The sequence below is a fragment of the Thamnophis sirtalis genome, unplaced genomic scaffold, assembly GCF_051295495.1.
Source record: "Thamnophis sirtalis isolate CommonGarterSnake01/CBP01778 unplaced genomic scaffold, rThaSir2_p1.2 scaffold_4, whole genome shotgun sequence".
Taxonomy (NCBI): Eukaryota; Metazoa; Chordata; class Lepidosauria; order Squamata; family Natricidae; genus Thamnophis; species Thamnophis sirtalis.
In genome coordinates this window covers 129,845,424-129,860,156 of record NW_028261384.1, presented here as the reverse complement: position 1 = coordinate 129,860,156, position 14,733 = coordinate 129,845,424, and the positions used below count along the sequence as shown (strand labels likewise).

At 38.6% G+C, this 14,733-nt stretch overlaps 1 protein-coding gene across 1 annotated transcript; it reads left to right on the top strand.

Annotated features, from left to right (window-relative positions):
* Positions 1-2,184: 2,184 nt before the first annotated feature.
* On the top strand, positions 2,185-13,496 carry LOC148046566 (vomeronasal type-2 receptor 26-like). Its single transcript, XM_087712058.1, has 6 exons — positions 2,185-2,402; positions 3,388-3,565; positions 5,524-6,384; positions 8,762-8,989; positions 10,563-10,689; positions 12,595-13,496. The coding sequence occupies exons 1-6, from the start codon at positions 2,185-2,187 to the stop codon at positions 13,494-13,496; spliced, it is 2,514 nt and encodes an 837-aa protein (XP_087568184.1).
* The last annotated feature ends 1,237 nt before the right edge of the window (positions 13,497-14,733 follow it).

The following is a 14,733-nucleotide window of genomic DNA, read 5'->3' as shown; positions in this document are numbered from 1 at the left end:
GAACTGGTTCTAAACAGCATGGTAGATTTGTGGAACCTCTTCTATAGAAGAGGTTAGAACTGGCAGGAATCCACTCAATAAAATAATGTCTTCTTTATTGAAATACCTGTCTTCCAGAACAAAGATCCTTCTAGAGATCCATTCAGGCCTAGTTTGTGGTGGTAAGTGTGTGAAATCATGGTGACATTGTTTTGAGCAACTCATGTCCCTCTTGGTTAGCCAAGGCTTCTTGGGATACAACATGTGATTAGGTTCAGACCATGGGTGGAATCAACTTATCTTTGCTACTGATTTAGAAATGTGAACGCATGCGCCACCTCTGTGCATGCACAGAACATCAAAAACAAATGTGATGACATCCAGGCGGTGGGCGGAATCTGCTACTGAGTGCGCCTGCAAAAGTAAGTAGAACAGTAAGGGGGAGGGGAATCCGCTGTGCCACACAATTTAGATTAGCTAGAAAGCAGGATGTCCTGCTTTCTAGCTAATCTAAATCCCACATCACAACTGATTGTCAGATATACTGGTTCACCCAAACTGGTACCATTTTTTACTACCGGTTCGGGTGAACTGGTAACATTTTTTGCTACTGGTTTGGGCGAACCAGTCCAAACCGGTAGCATTTCACTCCCTGGTTCAGACAGTGGCAAATTTAATATTTAATATTTAATATTTAATATAATTTAATATTTAGAACATGGATGGTCCCACTGTTGCAGGAAACCAAAAATGGACCCAATCATATTTGGTAATTTTTGCTCTGTGTCCAATTTCCCTCTTTAGAAAAGGTTGTAGTATAACCATGCTGTAACCTCAGGAAAATTCTAGAAGAAATTGCTTTCAGTGAGTTTTCAGACTTCAATATGAAAATGAAACACTGATCATGTCTATGGATAATCTCTGGTGGGAGCAGGATAGAGGTGGTACATCCATTCCAACTTTCCTTGATGCCTTACGAGCTTTTAATATCAAGATTCATGGTATCATTCTGGACTAGCTCAGGGGGTTAGGAGTAGAGGATCCAATGATGCTATGGTTGTCACTGAAACCACAAATGACCCGAGTCAAACTATCATACTTTTGATTAATTATATAAAGAGTCAACTCTCTGTAGAAGTGTTAAATTTTGGGAATGGTGGAAGGAAAAATAAGAAGAGAACAATCAGTAAATGAATGGATACATGTTGTGGCCCGGCAGGAGCCATTGGAGCTGCTGCCAGACTCCGACAGTGAGGGGTCTTATGTGTCGGCCCTGGAGGAGGTGGAGGACCCTGGACAGGGTGCCGACTCTGAGCAGAGTGAGGAGAGACTGGGTGGCCACCAGGTGGCAGCAGAGCCTTGGGTCAGAGGGAGTGTTCAGGAAAACATTTGTGAGTTGTTTCGGGATGCACGCCGTCAAAGGGATACTCGGCGGAAGGAACAACTATGTAATTATAGGAGATAATTGCGCTTAGCTGATGCTTATTAAGATCCTCTCCTGATTATAAAAGAGACTGTTTGTGCCACGCCCTGTTTGCAGAAGTCAATGTTCACGATTCAGAGAAACCAACTTGGAGAAGTGGTTTGCTGTGAGAGCTTGTTTGCATTGCCTAGGTTTATAGGACTTGCTGCCAGAGTGCTTATCTCTTTGTTTATTTTGGGCTTGCAGCCAACGAGAGTCTGGACTGATTAAAAGTATTCTTATTTATGTTTGCTTTTGGCTTTTGTTCCTAGACGGAGAAGGGGGGTCAGAACAGATACACATACAATGGTGATGAGTGCTCTATTTGGGAGACTGGGAAAGAACACTTTTGAGATAGTTTGTCATGGACAAGGTCTATCGGTATGTTCACTAGGAATCAAACATTATAATTATGACACATTTTTTTTTTTTAAATCCCATAGTTTCACAAAAATAGCAACTGTTGATTTTTGGAAAACATGTCAAGTATTTTTCAATGACATCATAGCAACACCTTCCCCAAGTATATAATGATTATCTTTCTGCCATTATGAAAATTTCCATAATTATTTCAAGTCCCACTGGAGACACAAGGAACCAAACAAAATAATGAAATAAAATTGTAGGATATTAGTGTTATCTTTACTTCCCCCTGCCTTACAATGCAAGTGGAGAACCTAAAGCTTTTTCAGTCTGATTCTTTACATGATACATTTTACCCAAAAGAACGTCTGTACTTCAACATGATTTTGTTCCTTGCAACATTATTAATGTTGTTGCCTCGTATTACACATTTTATTCCACTCAGTAAATGCAATGTGGGAGACCCAGTCCTTATTAAACACAAGAAATATCATTCAGAAGATCTGGTTATTGGTGGAATTACTTCTCAATTTTCCATGTTTTCCAGCTCCATAACATTCATAAGGCATCCATCAGAAGAAAAAGTTGATGATTTCATGTAATTATTATTATGTATATAATTTATTACTTTTTTTACAAAAAGAGAAACAAGAACTAACATAAAGAAAAGAGACAAAGAGAAACAAAGAACAAAGAAAATGCTGAAAGTGCAAAGGGGAAGAATAAAATAAAATAGAATGAAGAATCTTCCAAATTTCCTTACAGCAATTATAGGTACAAATATAAAGTTACCTCTTGATTCATGTAGTCCATTTTTTAAAGGAGGAAAAAGGGAGGAACCCAAGGTATTTATTATGTCAAGATATTTGACAGTTTCTTCAAGGGGAAGGCAATATTTATTTTATTTAAAAATGTATTGTCTGTTTGCATTTGTGATAATTATTTATGACATTTTTGTTTTCATTATTTGAGTTACAATCAAATAGATTCTCTTTCCCGATTATAGCAACATTACATAGATATTCAAAGACAGATTATTTATCCTAGCTATAAGTAGGAAGTTGCTCCTCCTCCTCCTCCTCCTCCTCCTCCTCCTCCTCCTCCTCCTCCTCTCACCATGACTTCTGAGCTATGATGGTTCCTCTCCTCTTGCATAAAAGTTCACTTCTTTTAGTGGTGTGAGTAATCCAATTATGCCTAATTTGTATTTCTCTAATTTACAAAAGGGAAATATTAAAAATAGGAACAGGGGTAGGAAATTCCATTTCAGTGTTAAGAACCGTTGAGACAATTTGAATTCCAAACATCTGCTCTCTACATGATTTACTGCTCTCAGAAAAGTCTTTGGTTGTATTATTAATCTATTTAGATTTTTCTTTATCCTAGAGTGATGAAATCATGTCTTCCAAAGTACAATATTGCCTTTCTAAACCAGAAGAAATGTAACAAGTTTCTAACACTCATTTCAGAATTCATCTTCAGAATTTTCAGCATATCCTGGCCTTGGAATTTGCAATCAAAGAAATCAATGAAAATCTCTGCATTTTACCTAATATCACACTGGGCATACATGATTTCAATAGCTATTCTCTGGCGAGATGGACTTATGTTGCTTCCATGGAACTTCTTTCTTCAAAGGGAAGATTCATCCCAAACTACAAGTGTGATCTCAAAGACAATGCAGTAGCTGTTCTTGCAGGACATAATGCTTTCATTTGTCAGTTGATGTCAAACATTCTGAGCATTTACAAAATCCCACAGGTAACATTTTCTATTCCAGAAGAAGGGCATGTAAAAAATTTGGACATAGACACTGGTAAAAACAAATATCAATATCAATTAATAGTGTAGCACTCCCTAGATTTCTTTTGTCTTCCCATAGAAATATAACTTAATTGAGGTATTATTATTATATATAGTCAATAATTTTAATTTAAACCCACACTTGGAATACTGCATCTAGTTTTAGTCACCATGATGCAAAAAAGATGTGGAGATTCTAGAAAGAGTGCAGAGAAGAGCAACAAGATGATTAGGTGACTGGAGATTAAAACGTAATAAAGAATGGTTACAGGAACTGGGCACGGCTAGTCTAGTGAAGAGAAGAACCGGGGGAGCCATGATAGGAGTCTTCCAATATTTGAGGGGCTGTCATAGAGAAGCGGGGGTCAAGCTATTTTCCAAGGGACCTGAAGGCCAGACAAGGAATAATGGATGGAAACTGAAGAAAGAGAGATTCAACCTGGGCATGGCTAGTCTAGGGAAAAGAAGGATCGGGGGAGACATGATGGCAATGGTTCCAATGTATTATTATTATTATTATATATATTCAATAATTTTAATTTAATTCTACACTTTGAATACTGTATCTAGTTTTGGTCACCATGATGCAAAAAAGATGTGGAGATTCTAGAAAGAGTGCAGAGAAGAGCAACAAGATGATTAGGTGACTGGAGATTAAAACGTAATAAAGAATGGTTACAGGAACTGGGCACGGCTAGTCTAGTGAAGAGAAGGACCGGGGGAGCCATGATAGCAGTCTTCCAATATTTGAGGGGCTGTCATAGAGAAGCGGGGGTCAAGCTATTTTCCAAGGGACCTGAAGGCCAGACAAGGAATAATGGATGGAAACTGAAGAAAGAGAGATTCAACCTGGGCATGGCTAGTCTAGGGAAAAGAAGGACCGGGGGAGACATGATGGCAATGGTTCCAATGTATTATTATTATATATATTCAATAATTTTAATTTAATTCTACACTTTGAATACTGTATCTAGTTTTGGTCACCATGATGTAAAAAAGATGTGGAGACTCTAGAAAGAGTGCAGAGAAGAGCAACAAGATGATTAGGTGACTGGAGATTAAAACATATAAAGAATGGTTGCTAGAAGTAAGTATGTCTATTTTGATGAAAAGAAAAACTAAGGGTGACATGATAGCAGTATTCTGCTATCTCAGAGACTGCCTCAAAGAAGAGGGAGTCAAACTATCCTCCAAAGCACCTGAGGGTAGGACAAGAAGCAGTGAGTGGAAATTAATGAAGGAGAGAAGCAACTTAGAACTAAGGAGAAATTTCCTGACAGTTAAAACAATTACCCAGTGGAACAGCTTGCCTCCAGAAGTTGTAAATGCCCCAACACTGGAAATCTTTAAGAAGATGTTGGATAGCCATTTGTCTGAAGTGTATCCTGCCTAAGGGGGTTGGACTAAAAGACCTCCAAGGTCCCTTCCAATGTTCCTATTCTATTCTATTCTAGTCTAGTCTAGTCTGGTCTGGTCTAGTCTAAATAATAACAACAACAACAACAACAACAACAACAACAACAAATAGCAGCATGTTCTCTACACTTTTCCAGGCATTTAATATGCTTATAGTTTTAAAAACATTAAAAAACCTGAAAGACCAGGTTAGGGAAAGATTGTTACAGAGTAAATCTATGCAGTAGCTAAGAGCCAATGATTTAATGCCATTTATTTGGGCAGTCAATGGTCTTTTAGCACAGTCATACTAGAAAAAAAAATAAGGAAAAAGACATGCATTTTATATTCTGTTTTTAGAATACAAACAGAAACTAAAGTTTTGTTTTCTTGGTGTTTTGTACAATATAGCAGTTGATTCTGCAGAAGTCTTTATTCTTAGACACATGTTCTATTCTCACCTTCTTTTTAAATTATTCCTTATAATTTAGAATTCTTATAATGATTTTAAATTATATTAGGTGACATATGGCTCTGCTCCAGTTTTGGATGTCAGCACCCAGGGTGTTTTCTTGCATCGGGCATTTCCAAATGAAGGTCTTCAAATTAAGGGGATGATCCAATTGTTGCTCTATTTTCAATGGATATGGATTGGATTAATTGTCCAAAGTGCTGAGAAACGAGACAGGTTTCTACAGAATAACCTTGCCTTGTTTTCTCAGAAAGGTATTTGCTTTGACTTTGTGGAAGAGATACCAAAGTCATCAGTTTCCAATGAAATATATAATCTTGTCACAAATTACATAAAAGTTTACAATGTTATGATGACCAGTACGGCCAATGCTTTGATTATCCATAGTGAAAACCAGGAGATGGTGGTTCTGAGAATGTTGCCCTATATTTCTGACTATGAGAATGTAACAGTGAAGAGGAAAGACAAAATTTGGATAATGCCAGCCCAGATGGAGTTCTCATCACTCCCTTTTCAAAGATATCGAACTATGGATTTCATTCATGGCTCCCTGTCTTTTGAAGTTTCCTCAAAGGATGTCCTGGGTTTCAAGAGGTTTCTTCAGATGAGAAAAATTACTTCATCAGAGGAAGACAGTTTGATCAGAGTCTTTTGGGAAAATGCATTTGAGTGTTCTTTCTCCAAAGCCATGTTAGAGAAGGATGCTGTGAATCAATGCACAGGTGAGGAACAGCTGGACACACTTCCTCAGTCAGTGTTTGACACCAGGATGACTGGTCAGAGTTACAGTGTCTATAATGCTGTCCATGCTGTGGCACATGCTTTGCAAGCCCTGCTTTCATCAAAATACCAACTCAAGGCAAGAAGAACTGGCTCAGACCTCAGGATGTGGAATCAATATGTGTGGCAGGTAAGAGTAAGAAGTTGAATGCTCTTTGTACATTAAATAGGAACGATTAATAGAACTAGGTAGAATTTTTTGCTACTACTTTTGCACTATGTTTTAAGCGTGACTCCACCGATAGCAATAGCAATAGCACTTAGACTTGTAAATCATCTTACAGTGCTTTACAGTCCTCTATAACCCGTTTGCATAGTCCGCATGATGTCCCCAACAATCTGGGTCCTCATTTTACCCATCTCAGAAGGATGGAAGACTGAGTCAACCTTGAGCCTGGTGAGATTTGAACTCCCAAATTGCAGGGAGCCAGCAGTCAGCAGAAGTAGCCCGCAGTACTGCACTCTAACCACTGTGCCACCACGACTCATGGTATGGGAGATGTAGAAACAATGAAGGATTTATTTCCTTAAATTTGAAGAAAATACAGAAAAAAAGGAGAGAGAGAGAGAGAAAAAAACAAGAAAAGGAATAGATACACTCTACAGAAGGAAATGCTTAGCATACATAAGTTGAAAAAAGTTAGATGAAGCCCGTCAACCAGAGGATGAGAAAGAAGCCTCATTGTTATTCCTGACAACTTGGAGAGTAGGAAAAGATGGCCAAGAAGAGACAGCGGGAATTTAAGAGGAACGTTATGCTTGGATGATGATGATGATGATGATGATGATGATGATGATGATGATGATGATGATGATGATAGGTGATATTCAGCCAGTTCAGACTGGTTTGCTCAAACCGGTCATAGTGACCTATGAGTGGGGTAGCCCCACCCCGCCCATCCGCCATGGTGCTCTGCTGTCCTATTTAGGCATGTTTTCAAACTGCACACATGTGTGCAAGCCACGTGCACAAGCAAAGTGGGGTGTGCGAGCAGAGCATGCTCACATTTGTGAATCGGTAGGGAAAGTAAGTGAATACCACCCATGATGATGATGATGATTACTATTACTAATATGGTTATTAATGTTACATTTATATGACACCTATCTGCCAGCTCTTTGGTGCCAGGCATCCAGGAACAACTCCCTTGGCTCCTCCCCATTGGTCCAAGCTTCAGGCACCTCTTGGTGGCCAACCAGCCTCTCTGCGACCTGCTTGGAGTTGGAACCCTGTCCAGGGTCCTCCACATCCTCCAGAGCTGATTCATAGGGCCCCTCGCTGCCGGAGTCTGGTGGCAACTCTAACGGCTCCTGCTGGGCTACAACACTTATTAATGTTACATTTATATGCCACCTATCTGGCCATGAGTCTACTGTAGGCAAGAGTAATGAGGAAGGGCAGTGATATAGAAAAGAGAAGAAGAAAAGAAGTTTACAGTGGTGTGAGATAGGTAAGAATGAGGAGTAAATTGGTGTTGGACTACACGTTCTACTACAAGAAAAGTAGGAATGAATGTCTTGCTACTGCTTATAAACTCATGTCAAGCACTAATACAGATTACTATATGGATTTAATCATTCTCCAGGGAAAATATAATTGTTTGAAATTATCTTTAAATCCATTAAATTTACTATTTTTTGTCTTTTCTTCAAATACATTCTCATTCTGATTGGGAGAATTCACTTTACTTCAATGAATTTTCCCAACATTTTTTGGCTTTAAACTGGGAAAAGTAAATGTAATCTGTATTCTACAATGAATCTCCAATCCATGGTAGTCTAAGCATACCAGATGCTTTGATTTGTAGGCAACTGGTTACTCACTAAAACAATGTCTTCTCCTCTGTTCCCTCCCACAATTGTATTTTATGCAAATAATAACAAAAGGTTCCTTCCTTCCTTCCTTCCTTCCTTCCTTCCTTCCTTCCTTCCTTCCTTCCTTCCTTCCTTCCTTCCTTCCTTCCCAAAGCTGCTTTTTCAAGATGAAACTCTTCTTCAGCTTTGAAGAAGCTTTTGGGATGAGAAGCAAAACATCTTCAAAGAAAACCAGAAAATCCAGTTGCCTCTTGAAAAAGCACCTTTGGGACACCCATAACCTGGATCACTGATAATCTCTATAGACACCTTCCTTCCTTCCTTCCTTCCTTCCTTCCTTCCTTCCTTCCTTCCTTCCTTCCTTCCTTCCTTCCTTCCTTTTTACTTTTTTATCAAATTTGTTTTCAGCCCAACTCACCAGAAGGCAACTCCGGGCTGCTTACAACATTAAAATAAAATATATGTATAAATACATAAAACAACATTAAAAATTACAATAACACATGTTATAGCTAAAGATGGGGAGGGAGGGAGGGAGGGAAGAGAATATATTCCTTCCTTCCTTTTCTTCTATTAATATACATGAGAATTTTTATATAATACTCTATTATGATGTATTTATCCATACTGGTCAAAAAATCCTTAGCTATACATGATCACATTTTTATTACTTTTCCCCATTACTTTTCTAGCTTCATAAGCACCTGAGAACTGTTTCATTTAATAACAGTGCTGGAGAAAGGATTTTCTTTGATCAAAATGGAGAGCTAGCAATTGGCTACGATGTGATCAACTGGGTCATTTTCCCCAACCAATCCTTCCATCGAGTCAAAGTTGGGAAGGTAGATCCGTTTGGTCCCCCAAACAAGCTGCTCAAGATTTCTACAAAGAAAATTATCTGGCCCACCATGTTTAACCAAGTAAGTTGTATCTACATCAATTTCAGAATTGGTGAAATCGGTATCCCATTATTTAAATAGATCCATGAGAATTTTTTGTATATGTGCTCAAGTAATCTCAGTGGCTAAGACACTGAGCTTGTCAATCAGAAAGGTTGGCAGTTTGGCGGTTTGAACGCCTAGTGCCGTGCAATGGAGTGAGCTCCCATTACTTGTCCCAGCTTCTTCCAATCTAGCAGTTTGAAAGCACATAAAAATGCAAGTAGAAAAATAGGAACCACATTTGGTGGGAAGGTAACAGCGTTCTGTGCACCTTCAACATTTAGTCATGCCAGTCACATGACCACGGAGACGTCTTTAGCAGTGTTGGCTCTTTGGCTTTGAAACGGACATGAGCAACATGCCGTAGTGTTGGGAATGACTTGCACATATACGCAAGGGGAACCTTTACCTTTTTAATCATGATGATGAGTCCTGGTGGAGCCCTGGTAAAATATTGTTTGATCCTGAGAGGACTCAAGTTTACTCAGCCTTCCATCCTTCTGAGGTCTGTTAAATGAGAACCCAAACTGTTGAGGAAAGTATGCAAATAATGCTGACATTGTAACCCACCCAGAGAGTACTGTTAAGCATCTTGGGGCAGTATAAGTCTAAATGCTATTGCTACTTCTATTGCTAATGAAGTATTTCAAGTATGTATAAAAAGAAAATCTTTGTTTAATGCCCCATCCAGTAATTGATTTCATCCAACCAGTCAAGTCAGATTCTGCATCAACTGAAATATCCTAATCTTCCTATATCCTATGCATTATTTCTAGGTGGACTAAGTCTTTTGCTTCTCACAATATGGCTGTATCCCAGCTTAGTTTTTTCTGCTGGTGTAATCAGCAACTTATTGAATGTTTGTCATAAGGGTCTCTACAACTCTCATGGCTACAAGTGAATGTCACTTTTGGACAGAGGTGGGATTGAAAAACAATTAGCAATCGGTTTTCTGCCCGGTTGCTGGATGGATGTGGCCGTGGGGGGCTTTGTCTCTTTGGCTTTCTGCACCATGGAAGGAGGCAGTTTTTGCCCTCCCCAGGCTCCATAGGCTTTCCTCGAGCCTCAGGGAGGGCAAAAATGGCCTCCTCCAGGCTCCACAGGCCCATTTCCAGACTTCCACAACTTCCAGGTGGCTTGTGTTTTGCCCTCCCAGAACCTCCATGTGGGTCCTGCACTTACCTCGCATGAGGAATGGGTCACATGGAGACTTCTGGGAGGGGAGGGGAGGGTTGGTGCAGTCAGTCCTTCCAACTACTGGTTTGGTGAACCAGATGTAAAATTAGCATCCAGTTCACCTGAACCGGTATGAACCGGCTGAATCCCACCCCTGCTCTTGGATTAGGAATTTTACAAAAGGATTGACCTGAGATTTTCAGACTGGCTTAAAATGATGTGGTACATTGTGCTAAGTGAAAGCAATATTCATATTATATCTCGATAGAAATGATCAATATGTATATCAGATCCAGGGGAATCCAAAATCTTCAGCTGTAGTAATTCTGAATATTAAGGACAAATTCATGAATATCCCATTATTAATTATCAACAGGCACATCCCTTTTCTATATGCAACTACCATTGCTTTTCAGGGTATAGCAAGATAAAAAGAGAAGGAAAGCCATTTTGCTGCTATGATTGCCTTCGGTGTCCAGCAGGGAGAATTTCTAACAAAACAGGTAATGGTGGTAATAATAATAATAATAATAATAATAATAATAATAATAATAATATACAGAACCTACCTGATATATTTCATGGAATCTCAATTTATACTTTGAGATAGTTATTCACTACTGGTAGAAGGATTTTTTGAACTATACCAACATAGGACCAGTGGTGGGATCCTCCTGGTTTAACAACTGGTTCGGTGATTGCACGATTTTGCGATCAATGAGCATGCAGTGCAGGGGTGGGTTTTGACTGCTGCTACTTCCAGTTCACTGAGGGATACACTGCATGCACTTCACACTTGATGCACGCTATGTGCGCATGCACAGTACTAAAAAATGCTTCTGCGCATGTGAAGAAGCAAAAAATAAGATGACGGCACCTATGGCAGCACCGAGAGAACTAGTTCAAGGGCATGGCAGGCCGAATTACTACCTACTTGGCCAAACCGCTCTGAACTGGTAGGAACCCACCTCTGGTGCAGCATGCACAATATGAAGAAATCTTCACTTCCGGGTATCTTTGGAGGAGTAACACAGCTGATTCACATGGCAATCCACTCTTCCACGTGAATGAGCTGAGAAGATAAAGGTACAAAAGTAGCACGGGTGGGTGGGTTATCTGGATGAACCCGTTTACTCCCAGCTGATTGTCAGAGCTACCTGTTTGCCCGAACCAGTCTGAACCGGAGAATCCCACTCCTGCATAGGATTCAGAGTGCCATTTAAAATCATGATTATGTCTTCCAAAGGCTACAGCAAGGAATATGTAGAATCCCTACTGGACGGTTTTGTTTATAACTTCCTTTGCTATATGACACGAAGCAACTGTCCAATTTGGAACAAAATGGAGATCCATGTAAAATGTTTCCAGCTTGGATAGCTTATAGTATGCATACAATGATGCAGAATGGAATAAAAATTTTCAGTAGTAAATTTATATCAGTCTTGTGACATCTGCCTCCGACTGAGCAAGAAGAATGGAAAAAGAAGGATTTAATTACATGGAAGAGCTATAGGACCAGTAAGCTGAAATGAAAAAAATCTAATCTAAACAAATATTACCCCTGTTATTTTCATCAAAGAAAGTTATTCATAAAAAGTAGTGAACTATTTGGGGTTACAGTTAAACAGGATACTGCTTTGGATAAGGATAAGGATATTTCAGGACCTAAGGTTATTACATCTGCCTCTTTGAGGAAGATGGGCAGTTCAGGACTGTGAAATATTAATAAATATTTTAATATTTACCAATACCAAGGAAAATCTTTGTCTGATGAAAACAACAAGTGGCAAGTCATGTGTTTAAAAATTCTTAAATCCATTCTTAATACCACCTTTATTGAAATTTTATGTAATTTTGGTAGATGGACTACAGAGACTTCATTATTGAGGAGATGCAAAGATGAGCAACCTTTCTTTCCCATTTTCCACACTATCTCATTTTTTTTCTTCCTAATAAAATTTTAGGCTACATATCTAAATTCTTTAGTCTGCATTTGAACTGCATTTGAATTAGTTTCTAGACCAGGGAAATTAAACTCGATTTCATTGAGGGCCAAATCAGGGTTGTGTTTGACCTTGGAGTGTGTGGGGTGGCCAGGGTAGACATGAACAACTCAATGTCACTTGTGTCGGGGGCATCTGTGGAGGCCCGGGCACTCTGCCAGGAAAAACAGGATCTTGAGCTCCGTTTTTGGTTTCAATGCACTTCTGCAGCCATCCACCAGTGAAAACTAAGCTTTGAAGGGCCATCTGCACTGCGGGCTGGTTCTTTGCTGTTTCCAAGGTGGCCCTGTGGACCAGATCTAAGTACCCTATGGGCCATTAAGCAAGCATATGCATCTTTTTACCACCTCTATGGCCAAAAATGATTATTCGAAATATATATCATTGAAATTATTTATTTTTCAGATGCAGATGACTGTTTTCAATGCTCAGGAGATCAATATCCAAATGAAGCTCATAATCGTTGCATTCCCAAACGCATCATATTTTTGTCTTACAAAGAACCACTGGGTCTCACACTGACAACCATTGCTTTATTTTTTTCCATCACTTCAGCTTTTGTGCTTAAGATCTTTATCAATCATTGGGACACTCCTATAGTAAAAGCCAACAATAGGAACTTCACGTTTTTTCTTCTCATAGTTCTTCTGCTCTCTTTTCTCTGCACTCTGCTGTTCCCTGGGCAGCCCAACCAAGTGAAATGTCTCACACGACAAACTTCTTTTGGCATCATCTTCTCTGTAGCCATTTCTTGTATATTAGGGAAAACAACCATTGTTGTTCTTGCCTTCAAGGCTACCAAGCCAGGCTCCAAAATGAGGAGATGGGTGGGGAACAACTTTGCTATTGCTATTGTCCTATTTTGCTCCCTGGTGCAAATCACCATTTGTATAGTGTGGGTGGCTATTTCACCCCCATTCCCAGATTCTGACATGCACTCCATGCCTGAAGAAATTGTCCTGGAATGCAATGAAGGTTCAACCACAATGTTTTACTTAGTCCTTGGTTTCATGGGTTTCCTGGCTGCTATTAGTTTTACGGTGGCCTTCTTTGCTAGAAAGCTACCTGACAGCTTTAATGAGGCTAAGTTTATCACTTTCAGCATGTTAGTCTTTTGCAGTGTCTGGATATTATTTGTTCCCACCTATCTGAGCACCAAGGGAAAGTACATGGTGGCTGTGGAGATTTTCTCCATTCTGGCTTCTGCGGCTGGATTACTAGGCTGCATTTTTTCTCCCAAATGCTACATTATTGTTCTGAGGCCTGATTTAAACAGAAAGGAACAACTGATAAAGAAACAAAATTGATTTCTTCCTTTTATTATGCTATAATTTCTCTAAGCTGTGACCTCAAACATATTCTGTGGTTAAGACAGTGTTCATTTTCTTTTGTTTTAATCATAAATAAAGTTGTGAAACATGCAGTTACTTTATAAGTAAGATATCTTATAGGTGGATTTTTGTGAGAAATAGATAAGTGCAATGCAACTACCATAAGAGCTGTTGAAGGTTATGCTAGAGAAAAAGGTTTCTACAGGAAAACAAAAAGTGATAAGCTAGAGAGAAGAGAAAGAAGAAGAGAGTTAAAAGAAAGAAGAGGAAGAAGAGGGATAAAGCTTAATATGTAAAATTTCAAACTTTTTTTCTCATAGTGCATCAAAGTCTATTTATTTGCTTTAAATTCGTAGACCAAAACAGGAAAAAAATAGAGAAATAAATCTTATAAAAACTGTTGACAATAATTTCTAAATTTAAACAAGAACCGTGAAGTGAGGAAAAATGGATTTATAGGCAAATATTAATTATGTGGTGGGCGTAATATACACATGATTCCATCAAGATTTTTCATTTAAAGTCATTGTCTTCTAAATAAAATTGTAGTAGTACAAAACTTTATGAATTTTGTAGCAAAATTATTGGCCTGATCTCCCAGTAGAAATAACCATGATTACAGATATTGAAACATCAGGCAGTGAGGGGTGATATCTCTAAGTATCCATATAAATTACAGATCTAACTCAGGAAAACAACTGAATAGAATCTCGACTTCTATATTTGAAGAGATTCAGAGGTTTTCTTCAAAATGGATGTTGTTAAATTTCACTTTAACAATTTGGAAAACAGAATCTCAAACCTTTCCAATTACCTTAACAGTCTTATACTTGAGCATGAAAATTATTCATTGTCTATTTAATTCTTCTAGAAATTTTGAAATGTACCAAATTTTGCTTGTCTGTCAACATGCATTTCATAAACAAAAAAACAACAGCTAATGAATAAAAATGGAGTTTAAAAGCAAAAAGGGTATGTATGAAAATACATAGTAAAACACATGCATCCATGATTTGTATGTGATAATTTTCTTGAATGTTAGAATCAAGAAATGTCAGGCTTTATTGAACTATTGTAAGGGATGCAGTGACTCAGTCATTAAGATGCTGAGCTTGTCAATCAGAAATATCAGCAATTCAGCAGTTTAAACCCCTAGCGCCATGCAATGGAGTGAGCTCCCATTATTTATCCCAGTGTAGAAGTTAAAAACCAC

Bases quoted from the DNA above. Each gene is read 5' to 3' on its own strand.
- LOC148046566 (XM_087712058.1), top strand. From the start codon at position 2,185: ATGATTTTGTTCCTTGCAACATTATTAATGTTGTTGCCTCGTATTACA. The intron at 3,566-5,523 runs GTAACATTTTCT...AAATTATATTAG, and splicing joins GCATTTACAAAATCCCACAG to GTGACATATGGCTCTGCTCC. The intron at 6,385-8,761 runs GTAAGAGTAAGA...TTACTTTTCTAG, and splicing joins GGAATCAATATGTGTGGCAG to CTTCATAAGCACCTGAGAAC.